Here is a 21672-nt window from a genome sequence, read left to right as displayed (position 1 = left end):
AATGATTCCCAGCCCCGGTTTTAGGACACCCCCAGGTGTCTTTATTCCAAGGGCGATCGTGAAATTCCAAAAATAAAATGATTTTAGGTCCCTGCACTTTAAACTAAGCTCACACCTTGTACTCGTTACAAGCACACACTTTCAGAGGGAAAGAGATTGTGAAATCCAACAACAGTCTGATTCCAACAGACCAGCCACAGCAATCAAAATACCACTTTGTATTTGGGTAACGCTTTGCGGCTTTGAGAGCACTTTCTGATTCCTGGGTCAGTGACTAAACGTGTGAATTAATACAAAAGATGACTGTTCTAGCCTCCACATTGCACTAGAGGTAGGAACGGAGACGGGCCCTTCCTCTGGCACGAAGCGATCGCTATGTAGCTCCTCTGTGAAGTTTCAGTCTGTCAGCGGCTGGTGGAGGTGCTGTTTGGAAAAAGGCTGGTGGCCCAGGCCTGGGCGACAGTGGCATTGCTTGGGCCAGGCAAGCAGGGCTCTGCGGGGCCTGGGGTCATGGTCAAAGAGAAGGAAGGGCAGGCAGCTTCAGGCCGGCTTTCCCACTGGGCCGAGCAAGGCTGGAAGTTCCGGGGCAGCAGCGTGAGCAGCTGGCCAGGTTAGCAATGAGCTCATGAGCAGCAAGGCCCAGACTGAAATCTGGGTCCATTTCTTCCAGAGCTCACTCCCCTGCCAGCCTGCGGAGCTGCCTCTCGGTCGAATTCCTAGAACTGAGTTGTGTTCAGAGAAACTAGGGTCGGCTTACGTGGGGCTGCCTGCATCCTAACAGGTTGATGTTTATTTTAAAGCAACACCATGGAAATTGAAGAACAGAGAGCAAACTTGATTTTAAAGAAAATAAATATGAGACAGAAACTGAGAGAAACATTATGTGTCACAGAAACACAATTCAAAGAGGTTCAGAAGGCCTTCTGCTGAAGCAAGCAGAGCTTCTTCCTCGACTCCTACCTCAGGCCTCACCCTGCTCAGCGCCGGCCCACCTGTTCACTCCCCCCTGAGGGGCTGACGTGCTGTCTGCTTGTGGTTTTGATGCCTCGTGGCAGGATGGCTCAGGGCCCCTCTCGGGAGAGGGACAACTCATTGAGAAAATGGCCAAGGGCAGAGAAACAGCTCCAAAGGCTGATAAGACCAGCCAGAAAGAGTTAGGATGTAATTAGTGGGGTTTGCGTATCTGTCTCCAGAAATCTAGCCCAACAGGTACACTGAGTGCTTAAAGAATGAACTAAAGTTAAAAACATAAAAATGCACATTATATGTGTGTTGTGAGTGACTTTCACATGCACTATGTACAACTGTACTGAATACAATTTTCCAGTCCATACGTGAAACAGTGTGGCAGATTAATAATTTTGGCAATCATATTAGCTGTAGATAACCAACACATAAACCCACATGCTACTGTAAATTGGCAGTTTATTTGTATTTTAGGGAGTCACAACTAACGCTGCATAAGTACATCAAGGTTCACTTTATCAATTCAGGGACTGACTGTTGTATTATTTTATATTTCACTCTGAAAGAATTAAAAAATCTTTAGGGTAGAAAAACATATTTCAGAAAAAACTTTATTTCCTCTTTAAATTGACTGTATCTGGCTATATACTTTTTAACTTATTTCAGTATTTTTAACATGGGTAGTTAGATCTAAGCAACAAAAAGGAATTGTCATTCCCCAGGATATAATATACATGATAGAAAATGACTGTCCTTCTGTATTCACACTGACACAGACAATTACAAAAGGGGCAATCTGGGATCTACTTTATTTTCTGCAGTTGTCATAAAAAGCAAATGTCTATTTTCACTTGGGAAATGGGATACATTATAAAAATCAGGTCAAAAGATGCAGATAGTTGTCACTGTTTATGTGTAGCTTTAAACCCTGGAGAATGTTCTTAATGTTTTATTTCCCGTTCCTTTAGTAGCTTCCATAACTAGGTTTGGGTGCAAGGAAATTTCTGGAAATTTACTTCATAAAAAATTATGCACCACATATTCTTAGTATACACTTTCAAGAGTCAGGCATAGTCTCCAGATTTCGATTTTTCTAAAGTCCTGGCAGTTTGCTACACGTCAGTGATATTGGTTCATACTTTATATACTATTTTATGATGATTCAGGCAGATTCGGGTTATAAGTATCTTTAGGAGAACTGCATCCTTTGTTTATTACAGAATATAGACAATGCTGCATGAATAATTTCTAGCCTAAATGGATGGCAACCGCATACTTCTACTTGCTGAGGCCAAACTTTCAGAATCATTTTTGATTCCTCTCACATTCTACATCCCAATCCACCAGACAGTGCTTTTGACTCAACCTGTGGAATATATCCAGAATCTTCCCAGGGCTCACAGCTTCCCCTGCCATCCTGGAGTGAGGCCCCGTATTCGGGCACTGTTCTCCTGTCTGGGCCTCCTGCCCCTGCCCTGGTCCTCTTTCAGTCTGTTTTCTGCCCAGCAGGCAGAGTGTCTCTTTTAGAGCATGAGTCAGATCTTGTCACTGTCCTGTCCCAGCCCTGCCATGGCCCACCTCACTCAGAGGCAGAGCCAAAGTCCCCACGATGGTCAGCCAGGCCCACACTGCTCGCCTCCAGCTCCACACCCTGCACCAGCCACGCTGCCCTCTCCACCCTGCCTCCAGGCCTTTGCTCTCCCTTCCTGGATAGTCACTTGGCTGGTTCCTTCACCTCCTTCAAGTATCGGCCTAAATCTCACCTTCTTATTGAAGCCTGGTGCAAATACTCCCATTTAGGATGGGAAACCGTCCTGTCACAAACGCGTTCCCCCAAACAGTGCTGATCTCCCCATGCCACTCTCCTCCTCCTCTTTCCGTAGCCCTTATCTATCACCTTTAGCAAACGGTAGAACTTGCCTATTTATTACGGTTATTGTCTGTTTTCTCTCTAAACTGGAATGTACATTCTGGAAGGCAGGGATCTTTCTTTGTTCTGTTCACTGATGCATCCCCAACTCTAGAATGGTACCCAGCCTACAGTAGGTGCTTGATAAATACCTGTTGGAGGCATCAGTGTGATGCCTCAATCTACCTAACGGAGCAGCATCACATGGTCGCTCTGGTGGAGGCCTGTGGGGCTGCAGGCCATCCTCCCTGCACTGGCCTATGGCTCAGTCACGTCTTACCTGGAGAAGGACCAGGGCCCAGCCTCCTTTGAGCTGAGTCTGCTGTCTTATAGATGGATTCGTGCAGTGCCTGTTTTTCTTTTCGTTTTTAGCACCTTTAATTATCATGAAAAACAATTTGAGTGTGATGGTAAATTAAAACATGTTTCTAACATGAGTAATTTATTCTGATGTATGTGCTTTTCCAGGTTTGCAGGCAGGGTTGACCTCGTGAGTAGACCACCCATGTAGTCTTGTGCAGTTGGAAGGGTCTGAGGAAGGCCAGCTTGCCCCCAAATATCTTCCTTCTGGTGGCGTGGTCCACCAGGAGGTTAATGGGCTGGAGGGACAGTTATTGAAGTTTGTGATGACTCCCACCTGGGGGAGGCAAGTCGTGATTGTTCACTTGGTTAGTGAAATCCTAAATGGTGAGAAATAGCATGGAAATGCATTAGCGAATGAGTTAAAGCTGGAAGCCTGAGAATGCATATTAGGGCAATGGCTTGTTGACGGCATGTCTGACATTCACAGTGCGGTTTTCCTTTAATGCCCTTCAGAATGGAACGTCAGCGTCTGCCTCGGTCAGGATGGGGCGGGAGGCTGCGTGGTGGTCCCTGGGCCAACCTGCCTGTGTTCCCTAAGGAGAGCTGACCGGCCCTCCGCTGAGGCTCAGTTCAGAGAAGGAATGCCTTAGAACAGCAGTCACCTACCAGACAAAGAGCAAAAACTCTGGGCACCTGGTGACAAAGATGAGCACGGCAGTTTTTGTTTGAAGGATTTTCCCGGATCTTTCTGATCTATCCATCCGGAAGTTAATGCGAATGAATGCCGACCATTAGTCTGGACCAACGCGCCTTCAGCCTTCCTCGGGAGCATTCGGGGCTGGCAGCTTTCCTACCAGACACACTATCCACTCCCACACAGATGAGGAAGGGAACAGCCTTGGGCCCTGAAGCCTGCGGCTACTCAGACACGAGGCCTCGGAGGCCGTGAGTGAGGAAAACAGGTCCCGCAGCGTCTGTGACCGTAGTGCACAGACCGTCACCTTCTTTTCTCCCCACTGCAGTCAGGAAAGTGCAGGGTCTGGAAGTGCACACGATGCAAAAGGGGACACCCTGTTTGTACTGCGCACATCTGCGGTTTCCGAAGTGTAGGCTTGTCCACAAGTGTAACTTCTGCTACAACGCAACGTCTTTCTGCTGCTTCTCCCTGCTTGAAGCTGGGAGGCCTGGCAGGGACCACCACTGGGCCTTCATTAGGTGGGTCTCACCAGGGCGCACGGGCACGGCCTCTGTTCTGAAGTCGCTAAAGCATTAGCGCAGGCCGTGGGTCCAGCCCTCGGCCCATCGCAGGCCTGCCCGGCTCACTTTCCAGAGGGCTGAAGTCCCTGTCCTGCTTCCCAGTGTCCACCAGGCCACAGGTTGACTGATCCAGGAGCTTCCATCTCCAGACAGGCCTGGACCTGGGGGGCGGGGCCGCGGCAGGATAAGGAGGAGCCTGGAAGGCGCAGGGCCTGGGGAGAGGTGGAGCCTGGGCTGGAAAGGGTGTGTCCTGGGTAGGGCCTGAACTCCGAGTGGCGGGGCCTCAACTTGGGCGGAGCCCGAGGTGGGGCAGGGTAGGCGGGACCTGAAGTCCCCACCCGGGTTGGGTGGGGCCTAGGAAGGGGTGGGGCCTGAACTGGGAAGGGTGGGCCCTGGGTGGAGCCTGGATTGGGAGGGGCGGGGCCTGGGTGGGCGGGGTCACCCTCCCTCTGTTGGCTCAGGTCCCTCTAGGCAAAGCTGCGAGTCTGATCTGGAGGGGTTTCCTTGTGGAGCGATTGCAGGAAGGGTGATGTGCTCTAGCCTTCTTGTGTTTGTCCTGTTCCTCCCCTACACCCAGGGATAAGCTAACTGGTTCAAACAAACGGAGAAATGTGCCCCATCCGGGGCTCCAAGCGTTTTTCCCAGACCAGGCTCCTGGCCATTAGAGTAGATGAGACAGACACAGGCCCCTTAGGAATGAGCTGCCTTACAGGTGAGATGAACTGTGACCTTCCACGAATCAAAATGCTTTTCAGTGGTTTTATGGTTTAAAAAATCACAAAAGAAATACAAGATTATTGCTTAAAAAAATCAAAATAATGCTGTTGTGTATGAAGTAAAAAGTGAAATCCTTCTTTATACTTCTTGCCCTCCACTCCCGCTGTCCACATGGGACACTGTTGTAAGCACTGTTGAAAGGTTTGGTGCACCTTTCTGGAGGTTTTCCTGTCCTTTAAGTGTGAGTGCACACACAATCCACATTAAACATACACATGGTATTTTTTTTTCTTTTTCTTATGTACATAGGGCTGTAGCTTACATACTCAAAACAAAAACACTGCATCAGGAGGGTGTTCCTAGCAGTATATTTGATCTATCTCATTCTTTTCAACCAGGGCATACCATTCCACAGTATGGGTGCAATCATGAAAACATTTGGTGGCTGTATTAGTTTCCTGGGGCTACCATTAAAAAAATTACCACAGTCTTGGTGGCTTAAAACCACAGAAATTTGTTCTCTCACGATTCTGCAGTCTAGAAGTCCAAAATCAAGGTGCCAGCAAGACCATGCTCCCGCAGGGCTCTGGGGGAGGATCCTTCCTTGCCTCTTCCAGTTCTGGGGGCTCTAGGAAATCCTTGGTGTTCCTTGGCCTGCAGCTGCATCACTCCAGTCTCTGCCTCCATCTTCATATGGCCTTCTCTGTGCATCTTCTCCTCTTTTTATAAGGACATTGAATTTGGGGCCCATCTTCGTAACTAATTGCATCTGCAAAGACTCTGTTTTCAAATAAGGTCACATTCTGAGGTTCTGGGTGGACACGAATTTTGGGGGACCACTATTCAACTCACTATGGTAACCATAGGTCTTGATGGCTTCATTTTACTGCCCATTGTCTGTGTCCCAGTCCAAACCCAGGTGGAAGAGTCATAAGGGCCCATTCCTGAAGAACTTTCCATTCATCCCATGAACAGCAATGGACTGAGCACCTGCTATGTGCTAGGCACCTAGATTAGAATAAGCTGTGGGCAAGTCCGGGGCTCCAGCCTCACACAGTGCACTTGCTCTGTGACAAGGGCTATGTCTGTCGTCAGAGAATCCCCATGCCTAACACAGTGCCTGGAGCTTAATAACTAAGTGTTCAATTAATGAATGAGTGAATGGATAAATGAGAGATACTGACAAACAAGCAGATAATAATAATACGTAGTGGTATGATACTGCGATAGGGGCAAAGTACAAGGCAGCCAGAAGAGCAGCTGTAATCTAGACTTTGGGGGTTAGGGATGCTTTCTTGGATGAAATAACTCCTAAGTTGGGACCTTACTGGAGTTAGTTAGGCAAAGAGTGTGGGGTCGGAGTGGGTGGAATGTTCTAGGCAGAGGAAAGGGTGGCTTGGCAGCTGGAGGTGAAACAGGTGTAGAGAATCAGAAGCCATTAGCAGCTCAGGATGGGTCCTGAGCCATCTCCGCGGAGGACAGTGGTAAAGAAAAAGCTGCAGGGCCCTCTAGAACAGTCTGTCTAATAGAACCTTCTGCAGTGAGGGAAGTGCTCTAGATCTGGTCCGTCCAAGGTGGCGGCCATAGCCACATGTGGCTAGTGAGCACCTGAAATGAGGCTAATGTAACTGAGGAACCGAACGCTTAATTTTATTAAATTTTTAAGAATTTAAATATAAGTAGCCACGTGTGCCAGGAGTTCTTGTATGAACAAAGCAGCTCTAGATCCTAATATCCTAACTTAATCCAAAATCACAGTTTTGTCCATGAATTCAACTTCTTCCTGTACTAAGTCCTTTGCTAGATTTATCTACCGTCGGGGAGCCAAACGGATCTGAGCTCTGCCTGCTGTCCAGGTTAACAGAGGCCAAGTCAGGAGCTGGGTGGCAGAGGCAGAGCCAGGGCTTAGATCTGAAATGCAGTTAACATTTATTAAATGTCTATGGAATCTAGACACACATGACCATTCTTTGAAACACACACTGTTACTTTTAATCTAAAAAACTACGTGTAAATATGTACCAACAGTGGGAAAGACCCATTGCCTCTGGGTAGAGTCAACTGAGGATCAGAGGTCAGGAGGTCAGGGGGCAGGAGAGTTTCTTTTCACAAAATGCCCTTTTATACTGTTAGGTTTAATATGAGCACATGCTGTCATTAAAAGTGAACCAAGAAAGCAAAACCAATGGCTTTTAGTGGTAAACAGTGGCTACTACAAAACAAAGGGAATTAGAATTCCCCTTGGCTCTGGGAGCCAGCCAAGCAAGGTCTAAAGTCAGTGAGATTTACTTGATGCACTTACTGTAGATGAGATTTTAAAAGCTCACTATTTCCCAGAGACAGTGCTTCCTAGCTGTTGTCTGGAGAGGGGCAAGGAGGCTCCCCAGATTCCATAAGAAGCAGGCAACCTAAAATGTACCCCATGCCAAACAAGCCATGAGTTGTGACATGTTTCAACTGTAACTGGGTGAGGGAGAGTGAATCACAACTGAGAAAATGTGGTCACAAGGAGAAGTCAGGATACGGTTTGCTGGGCAACTCCAGGGATATGTCAGAAGCGGCTGCACCAGCAGGCTGACTCTGTCCTCCGGCTGCAGCCGGACAGCCACGGCCATAAGGACCTGAAAAGGGGATACTTTAAGGATATCGGGTCTCCTTTGTTCTGTCTTTATATCCAGTTAAGTAGCGTTCTTACCTTCCTTTGCATTTCGTAGTGCGTTTTCCCACTGGGGAGAAACAGTGCTGACTGGTTGAAACAAGTATGCTCATGATATGCAGGAGAGAATGCGTTAACGCTCTGCAGTGCCACAGCCAGTCCTCTGTGAATTTGGATTTCGGGGGCCAGCGTCACATATGGAAGCAACACAGGCTTGGAATGAGAGGAACCCAGCTCCCATTCTCAGCTTCTCCACTCGTTAATGTGTGATCTTGACCTTATTACTTAACCTCTGAGCTTCAGCTTCTCCTGTGCAAGATGGAAATGAGCTTGGGTAACAATCGAGAAAATACGGGCAAAGCACTTGAGATAATGTCATGTGATAGACATTCGATAGATGGTTCTCTCTCACTCTCCCATGTATAAATGAACATATCAAACCATACATATATGACACAGAGTCCCCCTCAGTGAGCTGGACGGGACTGCAGCCACACGCACAACCTCTAAGCTCCCCCAGAGTCCGTCGGCCAGCTCCATCGAGTTTATTTGGGTTTGGGACATCAGATCAAGCTCTGAAGACAGGAGCCTGGATCTAGGCAAAGTCTACCACCGGCTGGATCTGTGACTGAGCAAGTGACAGAGCCTGCCTGGGCCTCAGAGTCCTCATCTGTCAAATCATGGGGACACCTGAGCAAGAAAGAGACCAACATTGCAAACCACAAAGAATAAAAGGTGGGAGTAATGGCAGAGGAAAAGGACTCAAGTCAAAGACAGTGACACTTGCAGTGTCATCTCCTGAATCCTTCTTTCCTATATGCTGACTGATGATGCTGCAGCTGAGCCCTAGCCTTCGGTGGCCGCTTCCGGGCAAGTGCACTTGGTGGGACGGAAAGGGCCCCTGGAGGCTGTGCAGTCAGGTGGGGTTGGGGCAGGGTTTGTGCCTGGCGGGGAAGCTCCATTCAAGTTGCCTCTGTCGTGTTTGACAATGTTTTTCCCTGAATGAAAGACTGACCCTTAAAAGAAAACATTTTCTGGCATGTAGTGAAATTTTAATAACTCTATATTTTGTATCAGAAGCAAGATGTAAATGTTACTGGATCACAAGGGAAAACTCAATTCTGTTTTACTCATTCACACAACCCAATGAAGAGTGTACAATGGAAAGGACTTGGATGGGTGTGTGATTCACGCTTCTTTCCCAAAGTAGGATAAGCAACAAGGCCATGTCCGAATGGACAGTGGTCATGGAGGCACATAACACTCATGTCCAGATACTGTTGGGAGGCAGTAAGATGCTCTGATATGGGTTCAGCAGGGGCTGGAAGCCAATAGCATTTGGAGAGAGGAGGGTCTGAACAATAAGGCTGTTTCTTCTCCCTGAGCCAGTAAAGACTAAAACCATGAGCTTCAGAAATTGCCTTCTTGGGCCGAGTCCGCACTCCTCCTTCCAGAACTTAGACAAAGACCTCAACTCTGTTTTCAGCTTCCCCACCTGTAACTTAAGGGCATCCTTCATCATTCTCACAGGGTTGTTCTGAGGATTAACTCAGTGAGTAGCCATAGAGTCTGGCCCTTAGCGCTCGTGAAGGTCAGCATCATGCAGAAGGAGTGGAGGAACGGGGTGGGGGGGCAAGGTGAACCAGATGGAGCCTAAGAGGCAAAGTTCGGTTTTGAGCAAGCCCAGCCATGGGAGGTGAGGCTGACACAGCTTCTGGTGTTCAATCAGGAAGAGAAGTTTGAATCAGTAATCACCTAGTGAGAGAGGAAAAACTGTAGGTTATTGTCATCCTTCCTCCCTCTCCTCAACATACAAATGCAACATTAATGACGTCCCCCAGAAAAGAATCCCTCTTTGACCCACACGCCCCTTCAGTTACTGAACCCTCTCTCCTCCGTCCACTCCTGACTCCAGGGAAGGTCCCGCCGTCTCTCCTCTGTCCACAGCAGAACTCCAGGCTGCCTCTTACACCATCCTCCTGTGCTTTCTCTTGTTCTCTCTTGCACTTGCTCCATCAGGCTTCACTCCACGAAGGCTACCAATATCAGGGTCCCCAGTGACCTTCGTGGGGCTACATCAACCCGCAATTCTTAGTTTTCCTCTTTCTTGACCGATTTGCGGCTCTTGTCACATTTGACCAATTCCTCCTCATTACACGATTGTTTTCAGTTGGCTTGGGGGACACCACACTCCCTTGGTTTTCTCCTCTGCTCCTGACTGCTGCTTTGGAGTCTCCTGTGCCGTTCTTCCTCACCCCCAAACTCTGCCCATTGCGGTGCTCGGGGTATCATGGGTCCTCTTCACTTCTGGTGATCTCATTAGTCTCCTGGCCACCGGTAGGGTGAGGTCTCCCACATTCAGATCTCCGGCCCAGACCAGCTCCCTTAACTCCAAGTTTATGTCCAACACCCCAGGTGAACAGGCATCTCAAGCCTCCAACTCTTTTTTTTTTTGACATAGGAATACCAACTTCATTTTGTCCAAGAAGGATGTTAAAAGGAAAAAAAAAAAACTTTACTATTTAGAATCACCTTCATTTCACAAAACAAAGGACATGTTAACATTTTAAAAATAGGAAGGGCGTAATCTCAGAATCAAGCCTCCAACTCTTGCTCTTTCCCCCAAAACTTGCTGCTCGTGTGGCTTTTTATTTCAGTAAATGACAGCTTCATGCTTTTGGTTGCTGCTCGGGACTGAATTGTGTCCCCCAAATTCATATGTTGAAGCCCTAAGCCCCCATGTGACTGTATTAGAGAGAGGGCCCTACGGCGAATTAAGGTTAAATGAGGTTGTAAAGGTGGAGCCCTGATCCCATAGAACTGGTGTCCTTATAAGAAGAGGAAGAGACACAGATCTGTCAGCAAATTCTGTCTTCAAAATACATCCAGACTTTATCTGCCACTCATCACCAACAGGGTTCAGGCTGTCGGATTATTGCAGCAACCTCTTAGCTCATCTTCCTGTGCTGGTAGGAAGGAAGGTGCCATCCGCCTGGTACCTGAAAAGCTTTCCTTGGGAACATGGGGAGTTTTCCTTCTTCTGGGGTTGGAATAATCCTCGGAGAAACAATATGTGGGGTTCAAACAGTCCCAGTGGTCTCCTTGGGACTTACCGGTAGGAAAAAAGGAAAGTTACCCAGAAAAGCAGTGGTTCCAGTGTCCGGCCAGGGTCCGCGTGGGCCCGCTGAGAGCACTTGCCCGCGATGCGGGTCACAGCCAGCCTGGCCTTGGGCCCTACATCGTCCGCCAAGCCCGCTCTAACCCCAGGAGGGAGTCTGACACTCACAATGCAGCCAAGAACTGTTACCGGAACTGCATGTTCTGATGGCTCCTGCAGAGACCGCTGACAATTTTTGCTTCAGAGTACGCTCTTCCAGGAAAAACCTTCTACAGAACAGATTTAAAATCACATCAAGTCACAAGAAGATATTCTTTCTGACAAAGAGGCAGGAGGAGCCAGGGGCTGCCTGACCTTTGGCGAGGGGTCAGCCTGGGCCTGCCTGTACCTACTTGCTTCGGTGCAGGAATTAACCCTGGCGGCGTCTTCCTCCAAGGCCAGAAAGCCCAGAGCGCTGAGTGTGCTAAGCCTACTGCCTCCCAGTTCCTGGTGGGCGCTGGTTACAGGGAGGCAAGGGGTCTTTGAGTTTGGCTCCTGCCAGCTGGGACTATGAGAGCTGATTGCCTTCAGAGCGCTTCTCTTGTTGAATGTTTGTGCTCATTCCTTAAAACATTCTGAAACAGGCGGTTAAGAACTGGTGACTTCAAACTGAAATGAAAGGCATAAGAGAAAGCATCATGGGTGTTGTATAGCAACCATCTTCAAGAAACACGAAGCACTTCACATCAGGGGATGTCTTGACATTCGGTCCCCAGACTCCGGAGGCCCAGGTTGCCTTCGGTCCCTTGCCATGGGATGCTGGGTGGATATAAATGATTTGTTTCTCGTCTTTAATAAAGTGCTTAAAATGGCCACAATGGTACATGCATCTGGTTAAAAAGTTCCAGCAGCGCAAAGGCTTTGTGAAGGACCACAGGCTTTTCTCCAGCTGTCTCTCCCCTCCCACCACCCCTCCTCCTCTCTTGGTTTTTAACAGGGGACTTTTAGTTTTACACCGTCACGGTTCATATCCACGTTTGCCTCTAGAAACACAGTGAAATGTGGTGCTCTGTCTGTAGATTTATTCCAAATGTTTCAAACACGTAAACAGTGTTTGATATGCAAATGTCAAGGTCTTTTAAGACCTTTAGGCTCTAACTCTCTGAGGCCTGGGTCCCTGTGTGATTACCAAAGAAAACCCTGGTTTGGCCCATTCAGTTATCTTCCAATCGTCTCCTTTGGGGTGGCAGGAACCATGCAGGCAGCAGCAGATCCCATCATGTAAAGGCTTCATTCTGCACGTATCTGCATGGCTCCGGACCAGGTTTGCAAGGCACACGCGGATGTTGTGCAATTACCTGAGGTAATTACTGACTAGTCTTGCTGGCTGCCTTGCAATAAAATCAGGGAGAAGGGCTCCACAGCTCAACCCCAGTAGGTCACCAGAAGGCCCAGTATCTTCTTCTGAGCATGAGTTTAGGACAGGAGAGCTGGCGAAGATGGAAATGTAGGCTTCTGTGTAGCTGTCAGGGCCGCAGAAGTGTTCAATTCAAGTGTTCAACATCACCCCGCAGAAGCTGCAAAAATAAAATAAAATAAAATAAAAGTGAAAAGATTTCCCAAAGCCTTTGACAGAAAAAGTACTTTTTAATCAGATGCAGAAATCCTTCTCAGCAAACAGCGGTGCTGAAGCAGCCACACTCAGGCCACAGCATGGCGAGGGCCAACGAAGCAGGACCTGCTTTAAGTGTCAGAGACTGTGGACCCAGGTGGACCCAGGTTTGGTTCTTGGCTTTGTTCCTTATGAGCTGTTGGGTCCTCTTAACTTACTTCCTCTCTGTAAGCCTGTTTCCTAAAGTGTAGGGGTACCTGCCTTACCCTTCTTGTGGGATGGTGAACCTCCACGCCCAGCAGACTGTGCACAGCTGGTCACCACCACCCACTTCCTGTTCCCAGGAGATGTTCATGTCTTCGCTCTGGTCCATCCTGTTTCAGGCAGGGTTGAGATAACACCTGCAGACGGACCTCGTCTTCAAATGCATATTTTTTTTTATCATCTTTATTGGAGTATAATTGCTTTACATTGTTGTGTTAGTTGCTGCTGTATAACAAAGTGAATCAGCTATACGTATACATATATCCCCATAACCCCTCCTTCTTGCATCTCCCTCCCACCCTCCGTATCCCACCCCTCCAAGTGGTCACAAAGCACCAAGCTGATCTCCCTGTGCTATGCGGCTGCTTCCCACTAGCTAGCTATTTTACATTTGGTAGTGTATATAAGTCCATGCCACTCTCTCACTTCGTCCCAGCTTACCCTTCCCCCTCCCTGTTTCCTCAAGTCCGTTTTCTACGTCTGCGTCTTTATTCCTGTCCTGCCCTTAGGTTCGTCAGAACCATTTTTTTTTTTTTAGATTCCATATATATGTTAGCATATGGTATTTGTTTTTCTCTTTCTGACTTCACTCTGTATGACAGACTCTAGGTCCATCCACCTCACTACAAATAACTCATTTTCGTTTCTTTTTATGGCTGAGTAATATTCTATTGTATATATGTGCCTCATCTTCTTTATCCATTCATCTGTTGATGGACACTTAGGTTGCTTCCATGTCCTGGCTATTGTAAATAGTGCTGCAGTGAACATTGTGGTACATGACTCTTCTTTTTTTTTTTAAATAAATTTATTTATTTTTATTTTTGGCTGCATTGGGTCTTCATTGCTGCACGCAGGCTTTCTCTAGTTGTGGCAAGCGGGGGCTACTCTTCGTTGTGGTGGGCGGGCTTCTCATTGCGGGGGCTTCTCTTGTTGTGAAGCACGGGCTCTAGGCACACAGGCTTCAGTAGTTGTGGCACGCGGGCTCAGTAGTTGTGGCTTGCGGGCTCTAGAGCGCAGTCTCAGTAGCTGTGGTGCATGGGCTTAGTTGCTCCACGGCATGTGGGATCTTCCCGGACCAGAGCTTGAACCCGTGCCTCCTGCATTGGCAGGCAGATTCTTAACCACTGTGCCACCAGGGAAGCCCACATGACTCTATTTGAATTATGGTTTTCTCAGGGTGTATGCCCAGTAGTGGGATTACTGGGTTGTATGGGAGTTCTATTTTTAGTTTTTTAAGGAACCTCCATACTGTTCTCCATAGTGGCTGGATCAATTTACATTCCCACCAGCAGTGCAAGAGGGTTCCGTTTTCTCCACACCCTCTCCAGCATTTATTGTTTGTAGATTTTTTGATGATGGCCATTCTGACCGGTGTGAGGTGATACCTCATTGTAGTTTTGAGTTGCATTTCTCTAATGATTAGTGATGTTGAGCATCCTTTCATTTGTTTGTTGGCAATCTGTATATCTTCTTTGGAGAAATGTCTATTTAGGCCTTCTGCCCATTTTTGGATTTGGTTGTTTGTTTTTTTGATATTGAGCTGCATGAGCTGTTTGTATATTTTGGAGATTAATCCATTGTCAGTTGTTTCGTTTGCGAATATTTTCTCCCATTCTGAGGGTTGTCTTTTCGTCTTGTTTATAGTTTCCTTTGCTGTGCAAAAGCTTTTAAGTTTCATTAGGTCCCATTTGTTTATTTTTGTTTTTATTTCCATTTCTCTAGGAGGTGGGTCAAAAAGAATCTTGCTGTGATTTATGTCATAGAGTGTTCTGCCTATGTTTTTCTCTAAGAGTTTTAGAGTGTCTGGCCTTACATTTAGGTCTTTAATCCATTTTGAGTTTATTTTTGTATGCGGTGTTAGGGAGTGTTCTAATTTCATTCTTTTACATGTAGCTGTCCAGTTTTCCCAGCACCACTTATTGAAGAGGCTGTCTTTTCTCCACTGTATATTCTTGCCTCCTTTATCAAAGGTAAGGTGACCATATGTGCGTGGGTTTATCTCTGGGCTTTCTATCCTGTACCATTGATCTATATTTCTGTTTTTGTGCCAGTACCATACTGTCTTGATTACTATAGCTTTGTAGTATAGTCTGAAGTCAGGGAGCCTGATTCCTCCAGCTCCGTTTTTCGTTCTCAAGACTGCTTTGGCTATTCGGGGTCTTTTGTGTTTCCATACAAATTGTGAAATTTTTTGTTCTAGTTCTGTGAAAAATGCTGTTGGTAGTTTGATAGGGATTGCATTGAATTTGTAGACTGCTTTGGGTAGTATAGTCATTTTCACAATATTGATTCTTCCAGTCCAAGAACACGGTATATCTCTCCATCTGTTTGTATCTTTAATTTCTTTCACAGTGTCTTATAGTTTTCTGCATACAGGTCTTTTGTCTCCTTAGGTAGGTTTATTTTTGGGTATTTTGTTCGTTTTGTTGCAGTGGTAAATGGGAGTGTTTCCTTAATTTCTCTTTCAGATTTTTCATCATTAGTGTATAGGAATGCAAGCGATTTCTGTGCATTAATTTTGCATCCTGCTACTTTACCAAATTCATTGATTAGCTCAAGTAGTTTTCTGGTAGTATCTTTAGGATTCTCTATGTATAGCATCATGTCATCGGCAAACAGTGACGGTTTTACTTCTTTTCTGATTTGGATCCCTTTTTATTTCTTTTTCATCTCTGATTGCTGTGGCTAAAACTTCCAGAACTATGTTGAATAATAGTGGTGAGACTGGGCAACCTTGTCTTGTTCCTGATCTTAGTGGAAATGGTATCAGTTTTTCACCATTGAGAACAATGTTGGCTGTGAGCTTGTCATATATGACCTTTATTATGTTGAGGTAAGTTCCCTCTATGCCTACTTTCTGGAGAGTTTTTATCATAAATGGGTGTTGTATTTTGTTGAAAGATTTTTCTGCATCTATTGAGATTATCATATGGTTTTTATCCTTCAGTTTGTTAATATGGTGCACCACATTGATTGATTTGCATATATTGAAGAATCCTTGCATTCCTTGCATAAACCCCACTTGCTCATGGTGTATATTCCTTTTAATGTGCTGCTGGATTCTGTCTGCTAGTATTTTGTTGAGGACTTTTGCATCTATGTTCATCAGTGATAGTGGCCTGTAGTTTTCTTTTTTTGTAACATCTTTGTCTGGTTTTGGTATCAGGGTGATGGTGGCCTCATAGAATGAGTTAGGGAGTGTTCCTCCCTCTGAAATCTTTTGGAAGAGTTTGAGAAGGATAGGTGTTAGCTCTTCTCTAAATGTGTGATAGAATCTGCCTGTGAATCCATCAGGTCCTGGGCTTTTGTTTGTTGGAAGTTTTTTTTTTAATTTATTTTTTATTTTTTGGCTGTGTTGGGTCTTCGTTGCTGCACGTGGGCTTTCTCTACTTGCGGCGAGCAGGGGCTACTCTTCGTTGCAGTGTGCAGGCTTCTTATCGCAGGGGCTTCTGTTGTGGAGTGCGGACTCTAGGCATGTGGGCTTCAGTAGTTGTGGCACACGGGCTTAGTAGTTGTGGCTCGCGGGCTCTAGAGCACAGGCTCAGTAGTCGTGGCACACGGGCTTAGTTGCTCCACGGCATGTGGGATCTTCCCGGACCATGGCTTGAACCCATGTCCCCTGCATTGGCAGGCGGATTCTTAACCACTGCACCACCAGGGAAGCCCCTGTTGGAAGATTTTTAATCACAGTTTCAATTTCAGTGCTTGTGATTGGTCTGTTTATATTTTCTATTTCTTCCTGGTTCAGTCTCAGAAGGTTGTGGTTTTCTTAGAATTTGTCTTTTTCTTCCAGGTTGTCCATTTTATTGGCATATAGTTGCTTGTAGTAATCTCTCATGATCCTTTGTATTTCTGCAGTGTCAGTTGTTACTTCTCCATTTTCATTTCTGATTCTGTTGATTTGAGTCTTCTCCCTTTTTTTCTTGATGAGTCTGGCTAACGGTTTACCAATTTTGTTTATCTTCTCAAAGAACCAGCTTTTAGTTTTATTGATCTTTGCTATCATTTCCTTCATTTCTTTTTCATATATTTCTGATCCGATCTTTATGATTTCTTTCCTTCTGCTAATTTTGGTGTTATTTTTGTTCTTCTTTCTCTGATTGTTTTAGGTGTAAGGTTAGGTTGTTTATTTGAGATATTTCTTGTTTCTTGAGCTAGGACTGTATTGCTATAAACTTCCCTCTTAGAACTGCTTTTGCTGTATCCCATAGGCTTTGGGCTGTCGTGTTTTCATTGTCATTTGTTTCTAGGTTTTTTTTTGTTTCCTCTTTGATTTCTTCAGTGATCTCTTGGTTATTTAGTAGTGTATTGTTTAGCCTCCATGTGTTTTAATTTTTACAGTTTTTTTCCTGTAATTGATACCTAGTCTCATAGCGTTGTGGTTGGAAAAGGTACTTGATACGATTTCAATTTTCTTAAATTTACCAAGGCTTGATTTGTGACCCAAGATATGATCTGTCCTGGAGAATGTTCCATGAGCACTTGAGAAGAAAGTGTATTCTGTTGTTTTTGGATGGAATGTCCTATAAATATCAATTAAATCCATCTTGTTTAATGTATCATTTAAAGCTTGTGTTTCCTTATTTATTTTCACTTTGGTTGGTCTGTCCATTGGTGAAAGTGGGGTGTTAAAGTCCCCCACTATTATTGTGTTACTGTCGATTTCCTCTTTTATAGCTGTTAGCAGTTGCCTTATGTATTGAGGTGCTCCTATGTTGGGTGCATATATATTTATAATTGTTATATCTTCTTCTTGGATTGGTCCCTTGATCATTATGTAGTGTCCTTCTTTGTCTCTTGTAATAGTCTTTATTTTAAAGTGTATTTTGTCTGATATGAGAATTGCTACTCCAGCTTTCTTTTGATTTCCATTTGCATGGAATATCTTTTTCCATCCCCTCACTTTCAGTCTGTATGTGTCCCTAGGTCTGAAGTGTGTCTCTTGTAGACAGCATATATATGGGTCTTGTTTTTGTATGCATTCAGCCAGTCTATGTCTTTTGGTTGGAGCGTTTAATCCATTTACATTTAAGGTAATTATTGATATGAAATACAAAATATGAATATTCCTAGTACCATTTTCTTCATTGTTTTGGGTTTGTTATTGTAGGTCTTTTCCTTCTCTTGTGTTTCCTGCCTAGAGAAGTTCCGTTAGCGTTTGTTGTAAAACTGGTTTGGTGGTGCTGAATTCTGTTAGCTTTTGCTTGCCTGTAAAGGTTCTAATTTCTCCGTCAAATCTGAATGAGATCCTGCAGGGTAGAGTAATCTTGGTTGTAGGTTTTTCCCTTTCATCACTTTAAATATGTCCTGCCACTCCCTTCTGGCTTGCAGAGTTTCTGCTGAAAGATCAGCTGTTAACCTTGTGGGGATTCCCTTGTATGTTATTTGTTGCTTTTCCCTTGCTGCTTTTAATATTTTTTCTTTGTATTTAATTTTTGATATTTTGATTAATATGTCTCTTGACGTGTTTCTCCTTGGATTTATCCTGTACGGGACTCTCGGCACTTCCTGGACTTGACTAACTATTTCCTTTCCTACACTGGGGACGTTTTCAACTATAATCTCTTCAAATATTTTCTCAGTCCCTTTCTTTTTCTGTTCTTCTTCTGGGACCCCTATAATTTGATTGTTGGTGTGTTTAATGTTGTCCCAGAGGTCTCTGAGACTGTCCCCAATTCTTTTCATTCTTTTTTCTTTATTCTGCTCTGCGGTAGTTACTTCCACTATTTTATCTTCCAGGTCACTTATCCGTTCTTCTGCTTCAATTAATCTACTATTGATTCCTTCTAGAGAATTTTAAATTTCATTTATTGTGTTGTTCATCATTGTTTGTTTGCTCTTTAGTTCTTCTAGGTCCTTGTTAAACATTTCTTGTATTTTCTCCATTCTATTTCCAAGATTTTGGATCATCTTTACTGTCATTACTCTGAATTGTTTTTCACGTAGACTGCCTATTTCCTCTTCTTTTGTTTGGTCTGGTGGGTTTTTACCTTGCTCCTTCATCTGCTGTGTATTTCTCTGTCTTCTCATTTTGCTTAACTTACTGTCTTTGGGGTCTCCTTTTCACAGGCTGCAGGTTCATAGATCCCGTTGTTTTTGATGTCTGCCCCCAGTGGGTAAGGTTGGTTCAGTGGGTTGTGTAGGCTTCCTGGTGGATGGGACTGGTGCCTGTGTTCTGGTGGTTGAGACTGGATCTTGTCTTTCTGGTGGGCAGGACCGCGTCCATTGGGGTGTTTTGGGATGTCTGTGAACTTAGTATGATTTTAGGCAGCCTCTTTGCTAATGGGTGGTGTTGTGTTCCTGTCTTGCTAGTTGTTTGGCATGGGGTGTGCAGCACTGGAGCTTGCTGGTCGTTGAGTGGAGCTGGGTCTTATCATTGAGACAGAGATCTCTGGGAGAGCTGTTGCCAATTGATATTATGTGGGGCCAGGAGGTCTCTGGTGGTCCAATGTCCTGAACTTGGCTCTCCCACCTCAGAGGCTCAGGCCTGACACCAGGCTGGAGCACCAAGACCCTGTCAGCCACATGGCTCAAGTCACCTTTGCCGGCAGAAGCCTTCTTTCCGCTCTCCTATCAAGGAAGCCAGCCATTCCCAGATTAGGAAAAAAGTCTTTATGCCCGTGGCCCAAATGAATATTTTTTTTAAACTGAAGTCATTCTTTTAAAAAATACGTATAATTTATTTTTTTGGCCCCACAGCACAGCTTGCAGGATCTTAGTTCCCAGCCAGGGATTGAACCCGTGACCCCTGCAGTGAAAGTGCAGAGTCCTAACCACTGGACTGCCAGGTAATTTACCCCAATGCATATTTAAAACTAGAGTTTCTGGAAAGAATTCCTGCTGTCTCTCCATTCTATTTTTGCCAACTGGGATTTTTAAGTTTCAAGATGTTTTACCTTTCCCAGGTGGGCTACAAATAATATCATACTTTAACATTTCTTGACGGGCAATACCATAAGCATTTAAAGATATATGTCTTAATCTCAGCCAATGTGAGCCTAAGTGAGTCGGAGGGAGATGGAATTGATAAAAATTCTGGTATTTTATGATTGTCTAATAAGATGGAGATCCCAGAATGTGTGTATGGGTTCCAAATGAGGAAGCATAATACCTGCATGGACCTCATTTTAGTGTTGGCATTAATATCTTGGCCAGGTTTTTAAAAGGTGTCCATAAATAAGAAAACCTTTATAAGATCCTTCCAGTTTCTATTGAGTGTGTATAAGTACGTAGAAGTGATACTAGAGAAAATACAGCTATCTCAGCCACTAAAATTTGTGTGTGTGTGTGTGTGTGTACATACATATTTCCATTTAAAACCCAGTGAAAATAATTGAAATAAAGGAACATTCTGGATAGGTATCAATGTAGACAAAAAGTACACCGAATTGCACCATGATCGCTAAGTAAATAGTGCAATTCAGAATTAATAAGTGATAAAATTACTCCTTTGCTTTTTTTTTTTTTTCCCACACAAAGTATAGGTCATTTATTTCCCCTCTAACCCTGGGCTCAGTACATAGATGGCTTCTCTTCACCCTTTGGGTTGACAGTTTTCTCCAGGTTGCTGCTTATAATATGGTAAAGCTCAGCATAGAAGGCCCTGAGGTCCAGCACCATGGCCCTGAGCTCTCCATAGGCTGCCTCGTCTCGCTCGTGCACCAGGGCCCGGTAATCCATTACGTGGGTCTCCTTAGAGGCCTTGGCCACAGCATCCCCACGTTCTGAGAAGTACTTGGAAATGGTTGTCTGGAAGGCTTCCACTTTGGTCTTGACTGCATTTACCCTCTCCAGCACCTTCTCCTGGATTGCCACCCCAAAGTCATTTCCATCCTCAATTTTGGGGATGAGATGCTGGATCCATGTGATCACCAGAATGCATTTTTCTTTGAGAGTCCAGACTTCTGGCTTAACCAGGGCAAGCAAGGCCAGGACCTTCTCATTCCCAGGGAGAAAGCCGCACTTAGGGACTTCTTTCTTCTCCTGCTTATCCGTTTCCATCTCATCATCCTTGGGTGGAGGGTCTGGGATGGGGATGTCCAGCAGGGCCCGGAGAGAAGTCATGTCAGTCACGTTGAGGGAGTCCTCTTGCAAGAGCTGATTCAGGTATATGATTTTCTGAGGTAAGAATCTGTAGAGGAATTCCTCAGCCTCCTGGAAAAGATTTTGCCTGAAGACATCCACCGGTTTGCGGGCTTCCCCGCTCAGGCGCACCCCACAAGGCTTGGCCATGCTGCTCCAGTTGCTGCTAGGTCTCCGGTCTCCCTGTTCGCCGCCTGGGCTTTCGCTTTCCACTCCTTTGCTTTTTAACTCACTTGATGTTTTAAAGTTCCGTTTCTGTTACAAACTCACTGAAATACTCAGAGAAAACTCTCAAGGCATCTTCAAGCTGACTTTTTTTATAACGAGTAAATGAAAACTAACAGCCAGTTGCTCGGAGTTTGGAAATCCAGGCACTGGGTTGTTCTGGCCTTTTTGGTAAGTTTCCTTTTATGACAATAGCTGCAAATCTCTTTTTTTCCTTATTAAACTCTTTATCTAGAAATTTTTATTTATTTATTTACTGTTGGCCGCACCACGCGGCTTGTGGGATCATAGTTCCCCGACCAGGGATTGAACCAGGGCTCGGGCAGTGAAAGCACTGAGTCCTAACCACCACCGTGGAATTCCCTAGTAATTTTTAGATTTACAGAATTATTACAAGGATAGCACATAGAGTTCCATGCACCCTGTGCTTAGTTTCCTCTATTATGACCATCTTATATTAGTTGTGATATATTTGTAACAAATGGCGAACCCATATTGATATATTATCATTTGAGTCCACACTTCAGATTCCCTTATTTTTAAACTAATGTCTTTTTTCGGTTCCAGTGTCCCATCAGATA

General features: G+C 45.2%; 1 protein-coding gene across 1 annotated transcript; it reads right to left on the bottom strand.

Annotated features, from left to right (window-relative positions):
- Positions 1-20248: 20248 nt before the first annotated feature.
- On the bottom strand, positions 20249-21070 carry LOC133084840 (proteasome activator complex subunit 2-like). The gene has a single exon (XM_061181613.1). It carries the CDS (start codon positions 21014-21016, stop codon positions 20297-20299), a length of 720 nt encoding a protein of 239 aa, XP_061037596.1. The 5' UTR covers positions 21017-21070; the 3' UTR covers positions 20249-20296.
- Positions 21071-21672: the final 602 nt, after the last annotated feature.

Source organism: Eubalaena glacialis, chromosome 2 (genome assembly GCF_028564815.1).
Source record: "Eubalaena glacialis isolate mEubGla1 chromosome 2, mEubGla1.1.hap2.+ XY, whole genome shotgun sequence".
Taxonomy (NCBI): domain Eukaryota; kingdom Metazoa; phylum Chordata; class Mammalia; order Artiodactyla; family Balaenidae; genus Eubalaena; species Eubalaena glacialis.
This window is presented reverse-complemented; position numbering and strand designations above follow the sequence as displayed.

What these genes read in the sequence shown, in the direction of transcription:
- LOC133084840 (XM_061181613.1), bottom strand. Translation starts at nt 21,016, where the DNA reads ATGGCCAAGCCTTGTGGGGTGCGCCTGAGCGGGGAAGCCCGCAAACCG.